Source organism: Podarcis pityusensis (genome assembly GCF_964106645.2).
Source record: "Podarcis pityusensis genome assembly, chromosome: 13".
NCBI lineage: Eukaryota > Metazoa > Chordata > Lepidosauria > Squamata > Lacertidae > Podarcis > Podarcis pityusensis.
Genome location: NC_138038.1, coordinates 20,306,019 through 20,324,830, shown reverse-complemented (window position 1 = coordinate 20,324,830; position 18,812 = coordinate 20,306,019). Strand labels below are relative to the sequence as shown.

At 48.5% G+C, this 18,812-nt stretch overlaps 1 protein-coding gene across 1 annotated transcript in view; it reads left to right on the top strand.

Annotated features, from left to right (window-relative positions):
• Nucleotides 1–209: 209 nt before the first annotated feature.
• NGFR (nerve growth factor receptor) overlaps nucleotides 210–18,812 on the top strand; it is a 67,355-nt gene continuing 48,752 nt past the window's right edge. Inside the window, exon 1 of the mRNA XM_080979426.1 lies at nucleotides 210–442. Coding sequence (XP_080835552.1) covers nucleotides 383–442 — 60 coding nt within the window. The 5' untranslated portion in view covers nucleotides 210–382. The remainder of the gene's footprint in view (nucleotides 443–18,812) is intronic.

The following is an 18,812-nucleotide window of genomic DNA, read 5'->3' as shown; positions in this document are numbered from 1 at the left end:
AAACCAATTCATGTTCTCCCCTGTCAGTTCAGCTCTTGCTGGGAGCCTGAAAGCGGGCGGCGCCCTGGTGCCACCGTTGTGCGTGCGCCTTTTTCCCCGAAAGCCACCCAGCCAGTGGGCTGAGGGCGCCGCTCGTTTTAATAGTAATGAGGGGGAAGCGGGGCGGAGCTTCCCAGTTACAGAAAGCAGGTGCTGCCCGGGCTGCAGCTCAGTCGCTCGCTTCCTACAGGGGACGCCGCCGCCGCGGTATCTGCATCGCGCTCCCTTCTCTCGACCTGAGACGCGCGCGCGCGATCCGCCCGAGGAGTACCGGGAAGGGGATGTGGAATAAGCCTCCCGCCTGGCCCCCGCTGCGCTCCGCTTTCCTCCAGCTCTGACGGTCATGGAGAAGAAGGCGAAGAGGCTGGCGCTCCTGCTGGGATCGCTGCTGCTTCTTTCCGGGGTGAGTGGGTTCGCCCTGTGGATCAACCCAGGGGTGGGGTGGGGTGTGGAAGAGGCTCGGCGACTCACTCCCATCTTTAGAGGGCAGGGATGGGGAGAAGATCGCAGATGACAGTGCGCACGGATCGTGGCGAGGGTTGAGACGGGGGCGTCGATCGGATCTGCCACCCATGGGTGCTTGTGTGTGTGTGTGTTTGTCCAGTCTGGAGTGCAGAGATTGGGGCGGGTGGTAGCGGTTCTGCTTCTGGTTCGGTGGATACCAGGGTGCTCTGTCTCCGACACAGGAGCCAACTCCTTAGGACCAAGGTCCCTTCACCCTCCCCCCCAAAAAAAAATATTTGAGGGGGCCAAGCCCCCCGACAGTTGATGAATACTGCCATTCAAATAGTGTGTGCGCACTATGTCATGTGGTCAATAATTACCTCCCCACCCCAATGTTTAATTAAAGTTGGCACCCCTAGCCACTGGGGTTAAGTTTCTCTTTTTGGGGGGGTGGATCTGCTGGGAGGCGCCCACCCGTCGGTTCGGTCCCTAGGAAGGGTTGGTGGGGGGTTGCTAATCAGCTGGGAAGGAACTTTTGCGCGCGTCCAACCCGATAACGGGCTGCTGTCCTCTGCGCACTTCCTCGCGAGTAATGCTTCGATCCCGGGTCTCTGGCGCCCACGGAGTTCCAGAGGAGGCGCGGCGAGGATCGCGCTGTGAAGTCAGGGAGAGCGGCTTTCTCTGCGTAGACGCGCGCAGAGGATCCGGGTGGATACGCAGGGTAGGGCAGCGCCGGGCTCCCTGGCCCCACCCTAACCACACCCCACGTCGGTTTGTTGGAAACCCCCCAAACAGAGATTTGCCTGCTGGAGGAGAACATTTGGGGCGACTATGAGAGTCGCGGGAGTGGAGGGGTGGGGGCAGAAGAAGAGGATGAAAAGTCCTATTTTGACGTTTCAAAAGGGGGGCGGCGACGGCGAGGATGCGATCTATCAATTACAGTGTCCGGAATAATAGATCTTGTTTTATATTGTTCTCTCCGGAACGTGTGAAATGGTTTTGTGCGCGCAGGGGGCGCGGCAGGGAAACGAAAAAGAGCGGCTCCGAGGATGTGCTGAGGAAGAGAGAGAGAGAGAGTTTGAGGCACGGTTCCGCCTTTTATGAGACGTCTAAGGAGCTCTGACTAGATTCCAGTTGGGGTGATAAAACGAGGAAGCACGTCTGCGTGCTCGAAAGTGCTTCCAAGAAATCATAGCGACAAATGTAAGCATCTCCCTGCGCTTTCCCTGCCTCTGGAGACCCCTCTGTAACCTCAAACTTCGGTGATAATGATGATTGTGTGCGATCAAAGATGGGCATCCTTTGTCCTGAAGCAGGAAGGTGCCCTGGACCAAAACTGCAAGGGGGATAACAAATCCTTACCCACCCTCCCTCCAAAGAGCTGCCAGGGTCATTCCAGTCTCGCAACAACCTTATCAGGTAGGGAAGGCTGAGAGATAAAGCCTTGCGCAAGGATATCCGCCTCTCGTAACACATTAATAATAACCGTAGCTAGCCCTGAGGTTGATTTTACATTGGGACCACCGCCGTCCTGTTTCCCTGAATCGCTCTCCTTCAGTTTGGGGTGTAGTTCTGCACAGGCTGGGTGTCTGACTGTCTGCCAGGCACGATCCCTACATTGGGTTGGGCTCGATGACCTCTGAGGTCCCCAACCCATCTCTAAAATACAGTGGTACTTCGGGTTAAGTACTTAACTCATTCCGGAGATCTGTCCTTAACCTGAAGCACCACTTTAGCTAATGGGGCCTCCCGCTGCCGCCGCGCCGCCGGAGCACGATTTCTGTTCTCATCCTGAAGCAAAGTTCTTAACCCGAGGTACTATTTCTGGGTTAGTGGAGTCTGTAACCTGAAGCATATGTAACCTGAAGCGTATGTAACCCGAGGTACCACTGTACTATGATTCTCTCACTCACCCTCCAGCTGCTGTTTGCCAAACGAGGCTAAACACGGTCGGAAATTCAGGATATCTGCTATTCTTTACTCCACGGGGAAAACGACAACTTCCACTCCCAAGCCCATCCACCAACCTTCCCTGTTATTACTTTTAAAAAAACAAAAAACCCAACTATAGGAAGAGTGATCCTATTCCCGGATCTCCCGTGTCGCACCAGTGTTAGCCTGTAGGCAAGGAAGCTAAGTTACCGAGGTCTCCTCAAAGCCAAATCACATACATTGATTAGAAAACGCATCGGCTTTTAAGCTTCGAGTGGTCATTTCTGCCTGCAGCCCTTCGGTTAGTGTGGATGAAAAACGGCAGGGAGCTGGCGTGAGAGAGAGGAGGGAGAAAGATCACAGAAGGATGAGGGACGGTTTTTAAAATTAGTATTATTTTGCAGAGGGGAGATTTAGGATGAGTAGCCAGACGGAGGGAGAGGCTCGCTGGTTTAGAGGGTTTGGTTGCAATAGGGACTTAGGAAGCTGCCTGCCTTATCCCCAGTCAGACCCATTGGACCGTCTAGCTTAGTACTGTCGACACTGGCTGGCAGCAGCTCCCCAGGGTTTCTGACAGGGGACATTCCCACCTATATCTGGAGATGCCAGGGATCCAATTTTCTGCATGCAGAGCTGAAGTTCTACCCCTGAGCTCCAACCCTCTCAAATCGTATAGTGTTTAGCTTGCAAAATGGGGTGGAGGGAAGCTGAACAGACGTGGCTTTTGGATCTCAAGGTCCGTGTTTTCCACAAACCTCAAATCTGTGCCCGTAACTCTTGGAGTATGCAAGGTGGAGATCAGGTTCTTCAGTGAAGAAGGAGCCCTGCATACGCTCAGAGGCAAATCTTTGCTTTATTGCCTTGCTCATTTCTGGACAGGAAACAGTTAATAATAATAATGTCTAGGGTTGAATCGCATTAGCCCTTAGCAGAAAAGGAGACAGTGGACGGCTAGTGCAGTAAAAGGCTAATATCTTAGGGGGCGTGGGTTTGGCATGTTGAACTTTGGGGGTGATGGACATTTAAGGTTGGTGGCTGACTGGGAGAGGCAGATGGCAGGACTGTAAGACATAAATTAGGAGGCTTGGCACCACGGCAGAGGCTGAAACAGGGACCATGGGGGCATCCTAGTATAGCATTTTTCTTGACTCTGCACCCACTGGCTTAATTTGAAACAAGAACCAGCTCTGCAACCCATTTTTAATCAGTGCTTGGGCTCCCCCACTATTTTGCCCTGGAATAGAAATCAATGTGCACCAACCCCCTGACCTTTGCAGTTTGAGTATAAAACACAAACATATACAGACGATTAGAATCCCCAGACTGAATTAGAACGCCAGCAAGGAATATCACCAAAGTAAACCAAAACACCAGCAGTTGCCATTTTTGCACAAAACACAAATGCAAGAAATTATGCCAAGCAGGTGAAATTAGCAAAATGAACGAGACTTTAAGAATGATGCAGTTGAGGAGATAACACACCCCAGAGTGCCTCTGAGCATGTGAAAAGAAACGGCAGCTTTATACATGCCACCACTTAATCCAGGCATAGGCAGACTTGGCCCTCCAGGTGTTTTGGGACTACAACTCCCATCATCCCTAGCTAACAGGACCAGTGGTCAGGGATGATGGGAGTTGTAGTCCCAAAACATCTGGAGGGCTGAGTTTGCCTATGCCTGACTTCACCTCATCCTGGCCTAAACAGGAAGAACTTCCAAGGAACATGATTAGAAGGTAGGAAGGAAGGAATAAGACACTGCTGAGATGTCAATGCACAGGCACTGCCAGTGGCGTAGCGTGGGGGGTGCAGGGGGGGCCGGCCGCACCGGCCGCAACTTCTGGGGGTTAGGGTTAGGGGGCGCAAATCCACGGGTTAGGGGGCGCAAATTACTTGCCTTGCCCCGGGTGCTGACAACCCACGCTACGCCACTGGGCACTGCACAGCGAAAAAGGAAAAAGAAGTAGATTTCAGCCCCAAAGAGCTTACAGACCTATGGAAGGAGATCAGAGGGCAGGGAGGCATGGAGGAGGCAGGAGTAGACTCATAGAATTTTAGGCTTGGAAGGGAGCAATATGCAGCTGCCCCATACGGGGATCAAACCTGCAATCTTGGCAGGCTTGTCTAGGAAGGACCATAGATGCAGAAATGCAGTCGACACACACTTTTGAGCCTGGGGGTACAGATTTGGTGCATGGGGATTGTGGGGAAGGAGTTTGGGTTTATCATCCTTGGAGGAGGGAACTGAAGGAGAAGAGGGAGGTGGCGCTCTGAAGGTATTATGGGTGAAGGTCCCAGGCATGACAGTTACAAAGGCAGAGAGTGTGCGAGTTTCCTGTTTTGCTTAAACCCTGGAATCTCTGGGATGTTTGGAAAAAAACGAGTTAAGCATCGGCTACACAGCTTCTCCTCGTCTTTCCCCCAGGCTGTGGACAGCTGAGTACAATCCGTTTCTTTCAGTGCTGGGTCTACGAGATGCCGTCCCTTTCCCCTAGAAGTAGGAATAGGCACTGTGTGTGTTGAGAGACACACCTTCTGCAGCTTAGAAGGCTGCAAAAGCCAGGGAGAACGATCCCAGGACTTAAAATAAATGCAATTAAAAAAGAAAGGAAGTTGCACAACATGTTTGTTCGCAAGTAAGCTTTGCTTAATTTAGGAGGCGGAGGAAGGGGTGTCGGTGAAGCCTAACATGCCTTTCCAGATTCGCCCTCATGCCAGAGAGGGCCAGGGATGATATGTGAAGAAGAAGAAGAAGAAGAAGAAGAAGAAGAAGAAGAAGGGAAAATCAGTGTTGGAATTCTGCCTGGGTCAGAGGAATGTGCCACAAGCAGGCACCGGCAGATATTCCTGTCGACCTCCCCGCGTCTCCCAACCTCTGCTGATAAGCAGGCGAGGTCCGGCGATTCTTCTCAGATGTATGAGAGGAACACACCGTTCTTCCTCTCTCCCCTTTGGTGTCCCCAGGGAGGGGAAAGAAGCAGACAGAAAACTATTTACATCATTTATTTCTGCCTCTTACATCAGTACAGAGAATCGTGTCTGCACTCAACAACAGCAAGAAAAAAACTCCTCCCAAGTACATCCAGTACGGGTCATATGACACACACACACACTGAGCTAACATCCGGTGCTCAGTACAGAATGGACTGCCCCTTTGTTCCCATGGCAACAGTCACAAACATCCTGTCTGGCTTTCCAGCCACAAGCAGCTGGCTGAGCTGCTAGAGCCTTTGCTTGCTGCAGCATTGGTGCTTTATGGTAACATACTCCCCCTAAAGTATCAATGTGTGCTGCGAGCAAAGCGTCATCCAGAGAAGAAAACAAACAGTTGTTATATTTATAACATTCCCCTGTTGTTTCAGTTCCACCCTTGGAACTACCCGCCACTGGTTTAACCAATGTACCTCTCTGGTTGTGTGACTTCGCATTACCTCGGTTAACACCTCTCTGTTGTGCCTTTGTCTCTGACTCAGACACAGCTTCAATCTGTCCTTGGTCGTTTACAATAGCAACATATGCAAGGTTAGCAAACTCCTTTGAATACCTCTTGGGTGGTACACCCTTCGTTGCTCTCTCAGACCTACGTAAAAGGTTCTGATCCTCTGTGCTCACTGGTTCAACCTTTGGACTCTGTTGAGAACCAGTAGCAATCAGTGGTTCTTCCTTCACCTGTGAAGGTCTATCCATTGTGTGAGATTTCCTCTCAATGACTGTTACAACTGAACTCTCTGAGCTATCACTGTCATCATCAGTACTACTGAACTCAATAAGATCAAACTCATCATCATCTGAATCATCGTTTCCTGTGGGAAATGTCTGTACTACCCGCTCTTGCTTTGGAGCACTCTCTAGGAACTTTGTGAGAATCACCTGACCAGATTCAGACAAAATTACTCTGTAGAGACCCTTTTCATAACCCACAAAAATGCCTCTGGCATTCTTTACTCCACCTGGAGCTTCTGTTCTCACATGAGACCCGAAAACCTTGAAATAGGCAACAGAAGGTTTTCTATTGAACAGCTTCTCAAAAGGAGAACATCCCAACTCTGTTGAGACTTTTCTCAGCCACACATGAAGATAGGACGCTAGCGATTCGGCCCAATATTCATGTGGCAAATGTGAACTCAGCAATTGCGCATTCATCCCCTTTTGCAATTCTTTGTTCACTTTTACACAGATCCCCCTGTCCCACGCTTCTTGCGAAACTGCCACTTTGTGGTCTATCCCTTTTCCATCCAGGAACTTCTGAAACTTCTGTAACAGAAAAATTTGCTTCTCATCTGTGAAAAGACAATCAATGTTAGCATCATGCATACTTTTAACCTTGTCACAAAACCCCTGAAACTTTTCTAAAGTTTCTTGTGGTTTCTCCATCATATAAACCCAAGAATAATTAGTGAAACAATCCACACACACAAGGTAATATTTTGCACCGCCTCTAGATGGTTCTAGAGGACCAATCACATCAGCATACACCCGCTGAAATGCTCTGTCGACCTTCTTGGTCTTGGTGCTCACACTGGTCACGCCTGTAAGAGAGATTTCGTTAGAAACAGAAGAATTACATTTCATGTAATCACTTTGATCAAAAGTCAACAAATACAGTCCATCTTTCTCTTTGGCAGTAAGAAACAGTTCTCCATCTTTGTAGATCTTGCAGCTTTTAGCATCATAGGACAGTTTCAGTCCTTTCTTTGCAATCTGCGACACGCTCAGCAGATTAAATCTCAGTTCTGGAACCAGGTAAACATTGCTTATAGTCAAGTTCAGACTCTCAAGATACACAGTCCCAATTCCAGTCGCTTCCAGCTCTTGACCGTTGGCCTGTTTCACAGTGAAGCTTTGCTTCATCAACGTCGAAAATAGTCCTCTGTGCGGGCACATATGAACCGTGGCGCCCGTGTCAATTATGAACGAGTTCCCAACATCTGGCGTGGCTCCTTTCGCCATCATAGCCTTTGCAGGTTTCACCTGGCACTTGGTTCGGCTTTTGCCTGACGCCTGAGGCTTCGTAGAGCTGCTCTTTGCTCCTCTTGACTGGCGCGGCTTCTTACAGTTTCGCTGTAGATGCCCAGTCTGTCCACAATTGTAGCATCGGACAGCACCCAATGCTACACCATGCTCTCCAGTAGCATCAGCAGTGGGGGAATTAGAACTCTGTTCTTCCCTCCCCCTGTCTTTTTCTTCCAGTGCAGCAAGTCTGTCGTGTTCATTCAGGACCACAGCACACACTCTCTCCGCGGTCAGCTGCGCGGCCGGTAGGGAACCAAGCTGACTGGCAACAACCTTGTAGGTGCGACTAAGGCTGTTTATCATCATGAAGCAAAACACTTCCTCCTGAAGACGGAAATTGCGTTCCACCATCTGTTGACGCAGAAACTTCATTTCTGTCAGGTGCGCTTGAACATCTCCATCAGGCGCAAGTCTCAGATTGGTCAATTTCTCAAAATACAGCAACGCTGAAGAACTGCCAATGTTGGAATTCTGCCTGGGTCAGAGGAATGTGCCACAAGCAGGCACCGGCAGATATTCCTGTCGACCTCCCCGCGTCTCCCAACCTCTGCTGATAAGCAGGCGAGGTCCGGCGATTCTTCTCAGATGTATGAGAGGAACACACCGTTCTTCCTCTCTCCCCTTTGGTGTCCCCAGGGAGGGGAAAGAAGCAGACAGAAAACTATTTACATCATTTATTTCTGCCTCTTACATCAGTACAGAGAATCGTGTCTGCACTCAACAACAGCAAGAAAAAAACTCCTCCCAAGTACATCCAGTACGGGTCATATGACACACACACACACTGAGCTAACATCCGGTGCTCAGTACAGAATGGACTGCCCCTTTGTTCCCATGGCATCAGTCACAAACATCCTGTCTGGCTTTCCAGCCACAAGCAGCTGGCTGAGCTGCTAGAGCCTTTGCTTGCTGCAGCATTGGTGCTTTATGGTACCAATCAGAGGGGAAATGAAAGGATGGCTGTTATTGGATCATGTGTTTAGTTTAGGGTTCTCCCCCCCCCCCAATGATGGGCAAACTTTAGAGCTACACAGAATGCTTCCCCCACAAGGCTGTTCATGAAAAAGTAAAGAAGAGGCTTGCAGAGGATAGTGTCTTATGAGGTCCTCAAGACTACCCTGTTTCACTGAGAATCCATACAGGGGTCTTTGCACAAGGCTTATGCAGAGATTAGGGATGGCGAGACCTCACCATTTCTTCTCTCTCAGTTTCTTACTTTTCCAATCTTAAATTCGCTCCTCTGCATTTTGCAGTAATTTGTGACTATTTATTATTATTATTAAAGAAATCCTGATGAAAAAACACCAGCGTTTTATTGTGAATCTCTCCCAATAAACACATTTTTAAAAAGCAGGTTTGACGAATATACACATTTTTGCGTGCAATTCCTCCTAATAAATGCATTTTTTTTGGTATGTTGTTTTCACTACGTCTCCATCCTCATGCACACTTTTATGTCATATATGCATTTTGGGAAATACTGTTTGATTGCAGAACTGCATTGCAAAATTCAGATGTGTACAGATTTTGAAGGATGGTGCCACCCCCATTCTCGTATTGTTTCAGAAACTGCAGATTTGATGGATCAACTTTAAACGTGAGCTGCATGGAGTTTCTCCTCCCTCCCTTGTGGAGGTTAGTCTGTGTCTGGTCTTACTGAGCATCCATCCTGATCTGCTTGCAGAGTAAACCTTCCTCTGCATCTTTTGTCCCACCCCCACCCCCACTCTTCCCAGAGCACTTCCTTCTGGCTTCCTAACCACAAAAAGCCCATTTTTCTTTTTTAAAAAAAATGGGTTCGTTGTGCTAGGGCAGCAGATGGCTTTTGTCCACTCCATGCAAACCTAAATATCCCTGCATGCATGGTGGGTTTGCATCGTAGCAGTCTGGAGGTGCCCTGTGACAGCTTAGCAGGGATTGTGGGGGGACGGGGGAAGGAGAAAGGAATTGCATGCTAATGACAACCTCTCCCACACACTAATTTGGCAGCTAGGGATGTCCCTGACTCTGTGGGAGGGGCCACAGTCCAATGGCAGGCCACATGCAGTTTCCCATAGACAGTCCCAAGGCTGAGTCCCAGCCTAGGAATCTCCAGTGGAAAAGGGTCATCTAGCAGCTCATGGGAAAGACCCTGGAGTGAGACCCTGGAGAGCAGATGAGGAGGAGAAATAGAAATCATAGAATCACAAAATTGTAGACCTGAGGGTCATCAACCGCCTGCAAGGCAGGAATATGCAGCTGTCCCATCCGGGGATTGAACCTGCAACCTTGGCGTTATCAGCGCCACGCTCTAACCGACTGAAATAGTCAGAGCATGCTTCAAGGCACAGGTCCTGTTTGCAACGTTCGCCAAATTAAAGGCGACGCACCTCAAACGACCCTACTTTTTCTAAGAAAGGAACAAAGATTTGGGGGGGGGGGAGTACTTCAGACCAGGTTCCATGGAGCAGGCATGGAGAAAAGGAGAAGAAGAAGAAGAGGAGGAGGAGGAGGAAGAGGAGCATGGATGTTATTATTATTAATAATAATAGCGCCTTCCGTTAGGAGTTTGGGTGTAACCTTCAACACCTCCCTTTCTATGGAGGCGCAGGTTGCAGCCATAACAAAGGCGGCATTTTTTCATCTCCGCCAAGCTAAGCAGTTGGCTCCCTACCTCTCTCGCCCTGACCCAACCACTGTGATCCACGCGACGGTCACCTCCAGGCTTGATTATTGTAACTCACTCTACGTGGGGCTGCCCTTGAGACTGACCCAGAAACTCCAGCGGGTGCAGATTGCTGTGGCGAGATTCCTTACTGGGTCCTCACCGCGGGATCACATTCACCTGGTGCTATACCAGCTGCACTAGCTCCCGGTGGAGTACAGGATCAGGTTTAAGGTGCTGGTTTTGACCTTTAAAACCCTATACGGCCTAGGACCCTCCTACCTACAGGACCGCCTCTCCTGGTATGTCCCACGGAGGACCTTACGGTCTTCAAATAAAAACATCTTGGAGATCCTGGGCCACAGGGAGGTTAGGCTGGCCTCGACCAGAGCCAGGGCTTTTTCAGCCGTGGCTCTGATCTGGTGGAACGCTCTGTCACAAAAGACTAGGGCCCTGAGGGACTTGACATCTTTCTGCAGGGCCTGCAAGACGGAGCTGTTCCACCAGGCCTTTGGCCAGGGCACAGCCTGACCCCCCTCTCTCCTTCTGTAATCCTCATAGAACTCTAGCCCAATGGTTGCCATTAATTTGATTCTGAATTGATTTTAGAATGTATTTTAATTGACTGTGATTTTATGTACACTGTGCTATTTTTACTTGTTGTTAGCCACTCTGAGCCCAGCTTTGGCCAGGGAGGGCGGGATATGAATTATTATTATTATTATTATTATTATTATTATTATTATTTTGCTGAACACAGGCACAAGCTGCCTCTGCCCATGTACAAGTGTTTGTGTGAAAGAGGGTACACTTGCTTATTTGTACAGCTTAGCTATTGTGTACACAGGTAAGCAGGGTGCCCATTTGCTGGGCATTACATGCAACTAATTTTGCGAGCGTGCAGATCAACCCAGGTATACAGGTGTACAGGGATTGTACACTTGTTGAATCTAATGTGTGAACACCCCTATTGTTGGTGTTTTAAGAAATGTTGGATGAGAGGTGTGCTCCAGCACCAGAGAGGGTGTGTGTAAATTGTGGGGGGAGGGCGGAGAGTATTTATGGTGCAGTGGGCAAGATTGTTATCCGACCTTATTGGTGCGGGCCAACTTTGACTGGTGCATGGTCCTGCCCACCTGCCCATCCCATCACCCAATGTCATTGTGATGCTGGATGATTGAAAGTCAGGTCATCCCGCCCACCTGTCAGCAGCAATCATAGGGCTGGACAAAGCTGCTTTCTGCAGGGATTGGCTGCTCCACTGCTGACATCACATATGACATCAGGTGTGGGGCAAGTGGGTGTGGTTTGGGGAAATAGCTTTGGGACCCACACCAAGCCGAAGGTGGTGGACTCTCCTTCCTTGGAAGGTGGTAAACAGAGGTTGGATAGCCATCTGTCATGGATGCTTTAGTTGAGGTTCCTGCACTGCAGGGGGTTGGACTAGAAGACCCTCAAGATATCCCTTCCAACTCCACAATTCTAGACTGGTGCCAGTGTGGTGTAGTGGTTAAGAGCGGTAGTCTTGTAATCTGGTGAACCGGGTTCGAGTCTCCGCTCCTCCACATGCAGCTGCTGAGTGACCTTGGGCCAGTCACACTTCTCTGAAGTCTCTCAGCCTCACTCACCTCACAGAGTGTTTGTTGTGGGGAAGGAAGGGAAAGGAGAATGTTAGCCGCTTTGAGACTCCTTAGGGTAGTGATAAAGCGGGGTATCAAATCCAAACGCTGCTTCTTCTGGTGACTGGGAGCGGCCGCCGAGAACATGTAACACCGGTCCTGAAAGACCTACATTGGCTCCCAGTATGTTTCTGAGCACAATTCAAAGTGTTGATGCCGACCTTTAAAGCCCTAAATTGCCTCGGCCCAGTATACCTGAAGGAGCCACCACCAAGAAGGCCTTCTGCCTGGTTCCCTGTAACCTCACTTCTTGCAGGGAGGGAACTGCCAGAAGGCCCTCGGAGCTGGACCTCTGTGTCCGGGCTGAACGATGGGGGTGGAGATGCTCCTTCAGGTATACTGGACCGAGGCCTTCTAGGGCTTTAAAGGTCAGCAGCAACACTTTGAATTGTGCTCAGAAACATACTGGGAGCCAATGTAGGTCTTTCAGGACTGGTTATATGGTATCGGCAATTTATGCACTGCCTTTTTAAAAAGGAAAAGCAGTTTAAAAACTCTATCCACTGTACGACATTGTCCCCGATATGCAAGGTGAGTCTGCCTATCTGCTCACTAGGCTGTGCTCCATCTTCCCTCAGTTTTGGACCATGGAGGACGAGCTTTGTTTGACAAGACCGAGGCCGCAACAGACACAGCTCCTGGCGCCCCCTGACACCTCTGGTTTAATTTATGGCACCTCCGAGGCTAATTGATGTATTGTGGCCAGAGCTGTCACAGGCAAAAGCTTCCCTTCATCTGAAGCACAGGGCTGAGAGGGTGCTGGATGTATAATTCACAGGGCCTGCGGTGCAAGGGAGACGAAGTGATTAGCGGGATGAGACCCAGCGGAGGCAGAGAAAGAGAAGTGCGACTCATTAGCCAGAGTGCTAAAAGCCACAGAAGTATAACTTAAGTATTCTCCTGAGCACGCAAGGACACAGATTTGCATGAAATTCGCCTTTTCATTTTATTTCATTAATACCCCATCTTTCCTCAAGTGAGCTCAAGGCAGCAAGCATGGCTATCCCGCTTCCTTGTTTTGTGTGTGTTTTAATATTTTGTTGGAAGCTGCCCAGTCAGATGGGCAACATATCCTCCTCCTCCTCATCATTACCCCCTACAAATGTGATTCTCAGAACAACCCTGTGAGGTAGATCAGGCTGAGAGACAGTAACTGGCCCAAGGTCACCCAGTGAGCTTTGTGGGCGAGTAGGGATTGGAACCCTGGTCTCCCAGGTCCTTGTCCAACTCTCTAACCCAGGGGTAGCAACCTAAGGCCCAGGGGCTGGATCCGGCCCAATTGCCTTCTCAATCTGGCCTGTGGATGGTCCGGGAATCAGTGTGTGTTTTCATGAGTATAGGTAAAGGTAAAGGGACCCCTGACCATTAGGTCCAGTCGTGGCCGACTCTGGGGTTGTGACGCTCGTCTCGCTTTATTGGCCGAGGGAGCCGGTGTACAGCTTCCGGGTCATGTGGCCAGCATGACTAAGCCGCTTCTGGCGAACCAGAGCAGCACACGGAAACGCCGTTTACCTTCCCGCCGGAGTGGTACCTATTTATCTACTTGCACTTTGACGTGCTTTCGAACGGCTAGGTTGGCAGGAGCAGGGACCGAGCAACGGGAGCTCACCCCATTGTGGGGATTCAAACCGCCGACCTTCTGATCAGCAAGTCCTAGGCTCTGTGGTTTAACCCACAGCGCCACCCGCGTCCCCCATGAGTAGAATGTGTCCTTTTATTTAAACTGCATCTCTGGGTTATTTGTGGGGTCTGCCTGGTCTTTTTAAATGTGTAGAATGTGCCCTTTTATTTAAAATGCATCTCTGGGTTATTTGTGGGGCAAAGGAATTTGTTCATCCCCCCCCAAAAAAAAAATATTCCAGCCCACCACATGGTCTGAGGGATGGTGGACCGGCCCCTTGCTGAAAAAGGTTGCTGACCCCTGCTCTAACCTCTACACTTCACCAACTATGCACAGATGGATATTTGGAGCATGGTACTGATAACACCAAGGTTCGATCCCCACATGCGGCATATTCCTGCATTGAAGGGGGTTGGACTAGATGATCCTCGGGTCCCTTCCAACCCTATGATTCTCTGATACAGTGTCTCTAGTATTACCGTCATTTAAATAAATGCATCTCAACATAGTGAAGAAAGTTTGAGACCGGGTGACCTGTCTGCTTGCCTGCTCAGTCTGCTTCAAGACCCCTGTTGTTCTTGACTTTTCTTTCCTTTTTATAAATTTTCAAAATAACCTTTATTATACAGTGGTACCTCAGGTTAAGAACTTAATTTGTTCCGAAGGTCCGTTCTTAGCCTGAAACTGTTCTTAACCTGAGGTACCACTTTAGCTAATGGGGCCTCCCGCTGCCGCCGCACGATTTCTGTTCTCATCCTGAAGGAAAGTTCTTAACCCGAGGTAATATTTCTGGGTTAGCGGAGTCTGTAACCTGAAGTGTCTGTAACCTGAAGCGTCTGTAACCTGAGGTACCACTGTACATCAATTAACATTACTTTACATAAAACTTAGACAGTACATACAATACAAACAACACTCATTCCATCCATTACAACTTAAACACACCTTAGACACTAACTTCCGATTCTTCACATTGTACTGTTTTGTTATCCTGTACACAGTTCATTATTGTTTTTTTGTTTCTCCATTTCTTATCAAGACTCTTCTATTGTACACTGCCTTTATGTTTCAAGATTCATTCTAGATCTGCAAGGAGTTACCGTTATCTCAATAGTTTTAAAGATATTCTTTAAACATTATCCATTCTTTATTAAATTTCTGTATCGACTTTCCTCTTAACGTCCCCGTCATCTTTCCGAGTTGTAAATATTCTATCATTTTTGCTTGCCAGTCAGTTTTTGTGGGGGTGTTATCGCTTTTCCAATTCTTTGCTATCAAAATCCTAGCTGCTGTGGTCGCGTACGTAAATAGAGGTCTATGATTTTTCTTAATTTCCATGGACATTATTCCTAATAGGAAGGCCTCAGGTTTTTTGATAAATAAGAATTTGAATATCTTTTTAAGTTCTTTATATATGGTGTCCCAAAATTCTCTTAAAGGTAAAGGGACCCCTGACCATTAGGTCCAGTCGTGACCGACTCTGGGGTTGCGGCGCTCATCTCGCTTTATTGGCTGAGGGAGCTGGCGTACAACTTCCGGGTCATGTGGCCAGCATGACTAAGCCACTTCTGGTGAACCAGAGCAGCGCACAGAAACGCCGTTTACCTTCCCGCCGGAGCGGTACCTATTTATCTCCTTGCACTTTGATGTGCTTTCGAACTGCTAGGTTGGCAGGAGCAGGGACCGAGCAACGGGAGCCCACCCCGTTGCGGGGATTTGAACTGCCGACCTTCTGATCGGCAAGTCCTAGGCTCTGTGGTTTAACCCACAGCGCCACCCACGCCCCTAAAATTCTCTTATTCTCTTACAATCCCCGCCACATGTGCATAAATGTACCTACCCCATTTTTACACCTCCAACAAACCTCTGAATTGTTTTTATACATTTTTGCCAATTTGGCTGGGCTTAGGTACCACCTTGTATAGCATCTTCATTACATTTTCTCTGAGACTGTAACAAGCAGTGAATCTAATATCCTCCTTCCACAGCCTTTCCCGCGCATTCATGTAAATATTGTGTCCGACATCTTGGGCCCACCGTTGTTCTTGACCTTTCAACTGGATTCTTGCAAAGAGAGAAGTGCCCTTTGTAAAGGGCACATGCACACATGGCTACAACACAGAAATGCAGTAGCAGATTTTCCCAAATAGGACAAACACCCTAAATCTTTATCCCAAGCCTGAGAAATGCAATCAAACTGGGGAATGTGCTCCAGCTCTGCAGGTGTTCTTTTCCAACCGTCCTTGTGAATTTTTGTTGCTCAAGTAGAACGACCCTAAGGTCAGAAATCGCACGTCCAGGAAAAAACAGAACCTAAGTTATGAACACTTCCCCACCCCCCGATTTAGAGATCTTGAAAGGGGGCAGGAAATCACGGCCGGTTGTCATATCTGACTGAAGTGGCAGGGGAAAGAAAATAAAGCGATGACTCAATTGACAAGGAGTTAGTTACGGCCTTAGAAACACCCTCAATTTCCTATGTAGGGGGATAAAATCAAAGCCCTTCTCCCAGCCAGCCACCCTACATTGCAGCTGTTATGGTACTTATTGTTTAGAGAAAAAGTTGAATAATTTGCCATACAAATTATTCACTCCCGCTGCTGCCCAGCGATGGAGGCTGCTACGTCTGCCCATTTTACAGATGGGAAAAGGGAGGCTGGGAGGTGGTGATTTATCCAAGGCCTCATGGCAACTCCATGGAAGAGGTGGGGCTTGATTTCCATGTCAAATAGTTCACATCACAGGCCAAACAGAGGAAGGGAGGGAGGGATTTATTGCACTGAGGTTTATCGGACCGCAAGAAAATATTTGTGGCTTGTGAACAGGCAACTTTGTGCAACTTTTAAAAAAGTCGCTTTGAGTTTCAGTTTTTTTGGGGGAAATGAAATAAATAAAAATAATATCTACATGGTGGCCTTCAAAAAGGTGCAAATGTGATGATGGGAATTTGCAGTGACTGTGTATTATTTAGCCTCCAAGTTGCACATCTCTCTGTGTGTGCACAGTTTGGCTACATACAGTCCTACCAACATTTATGAAAGAAACCCCCTGGGTTCTCTAACTCTGGCTTATTTCTTCCTTGCAGCCAAAAGACTGCAGTTCCAACTCCTTTTCTGAGCATTCAAAGCCCAACCCCTTGTGCCCCTACAAATATGGATTGCTTCCCTCGAAACAGCACTTGCCTGGATATTACAATTGCTGGGTGGGATTTATGTAAGGCGTCCCTATGGAACGGCTTCTTGCAGTATGATTAGTCATCATGAGACACAGCCCTTCCTCCTCCACTCTCAATTGTTTTGTGATGCCCCTTAATTTATGTTCAAAAATATTCCCAATTGCCTCAAAACTACGAGAGCTGGTGTAACGTAGAGCATATTTTTTCAGAAATACAGTCAAACCTCGGCTCCTGAATGGTTCCGTTTTTGAACGATTCAGCTCCCGAACACCGAAGACCCGGAAGGAAACACTCTGATTTTCAAATGTTTTTCAGAAGCCAAACATCTGACGCGGCTTCCGCTTGAGTGCAGGAAGCTCTTGCAACCAATCGGAAACCGTGCCTCGGTTGTCAAACGTTTCGAAAGCCGAACAGGTTTCCAGAATGAATTATGTTCAACAACTGAGGTTTGACTGTAAGTCATGTTAAGAGGGAGTTTAGGCTGCACTTCTACATGCTGTGGCAAGTGGATGGAAACCCGTTTTAACCCAAGGACCACACTCCATACTGAGCAACCTCGCAAAGGCCTCCTGTGCCCAGGTGTGGGCGGGGCCAGAGGCAAAAGGTGGGCGGGGCAGCAGATGTGATTCGGAGCCCCGTAGGGAACAGTTGAGTCAGAGGTGTACACATGCGCAAACACACACACGACTCTGTCTTCCATCTTATTGCACTTCCTGCCAGGCAAAAGCAGATGTGGAACAGGGATGAAGAGAGGGGTGCGCTGGCGAGAGTCTCAGGCAGGGGTCAGCAACCTTTTTCAGCCATGGGCCGGTCCACCATCCCTCAGACCATGTGGTAGGCCGGACTATATTTTGAAGGAAAAAGTGAACGAATTCCTATGCCTCACAAATAACCCAGAGATGCATTTTAAATAAAATGACACATTCTACTCATGTAAAAACATGCTGATTCCCGGACCGTCAGCAGGCCGGATAGAGAAGACGATTGGACCTGATCCGGCCCCCAGGCCTTAGGTTGCCTACCCCCGGTCTCAGGGGTCAGAGAGGGAGGCATTTGCCCCCCACACCCCAGCCTAACCCTGGTTATCCATTCCTCCCCTGGGTGTAGCTCCCATTGAACTTGGCCAGGCTTACTTCTGAGCAGCCATGACTGCAGGCTCCCCGACCTAAGGATCGGGTGGTCTGCTACTTGATTCTCACCTCTGTCAAAGACACACCTAGCAGCCTTCATCAATTCCCTCTCAGTTTCAGCTCCCTATCTGCGATATGGGCGTGTGATCAGGCTGGCCCGCACTACAGGATTGTCGTACCACTGCAGAAAATTATGTAAGCGAGCGTTGAAAGCACATTACATCAGGTAATGTTTGCAAAGTGCTTTTAGCACTCTGTTAAGTATATCTACACATGCCAAGTATTATTGCCCTGCGCATTAAAACTCTGGGGGAGGAATGCACTCTGCTGTGGATTACTAAAGTGCTTATACAGGAGTCTTCATGTAGACATTTTTGTTTTAAACTGCAGCCTTAGCCTTTCCATTCCCCAACTCCCTTTTATTTTCCGTTCAAAGGAGGTGCACATCCCAGTTCCTTCTACAAATGTGCCTTCCTCTCTCCCTTTCATCTGTCCACCTCTTTGTCCACACAGATAATCTCAGACAGGCTGAAAAGGCACCTGGGCCTGCTTCAATCGTCGGGTGGAAAGTGAAATATTTAGAAGTTAACCTGCAACATTCATAGGGGAAATTTGCCTATGTTCTCTGAGAGATAGCTAGCAGTGCAGTCGCAGGAGTGGAATTTGGGTTTTGACTTTTAAATGTAATTTCCGAACAGGGAGGGTGTGGGTTGCAGCTAAATCTTAGCCCTTCTCAGAGTAGACCCATTGCAGATAATGGAGGGGAATAACTGAGGTCCATTAATTTCATTGGGTCTCCTCTGAGTATAACTTTGCTAGATACAAACCTGTGCGTGCATGAGACGGTGAGTTAAGTATACAGTTTACTTTATTTTTATTTATATGTTAGATTCTTATACCGCCCCTTCATCACAAGATCTCCGGGTGGTTCACAAGATAAAAAAAATACCAGGTAAAAGAACAAATCAATAATTAAAACAAAACCAACAAAATAACAATCCCCACCCACACCTCCCACAGAGTTACCACATGCTTACTCAGAAGCAAGTCCTACTGAGTTTGTGAGATTTACTCCCACCCAGCAAAGTGTGTTTATCATTGCAACCTTCATTTCTAAAATAAGAAGGACCAAGCTTG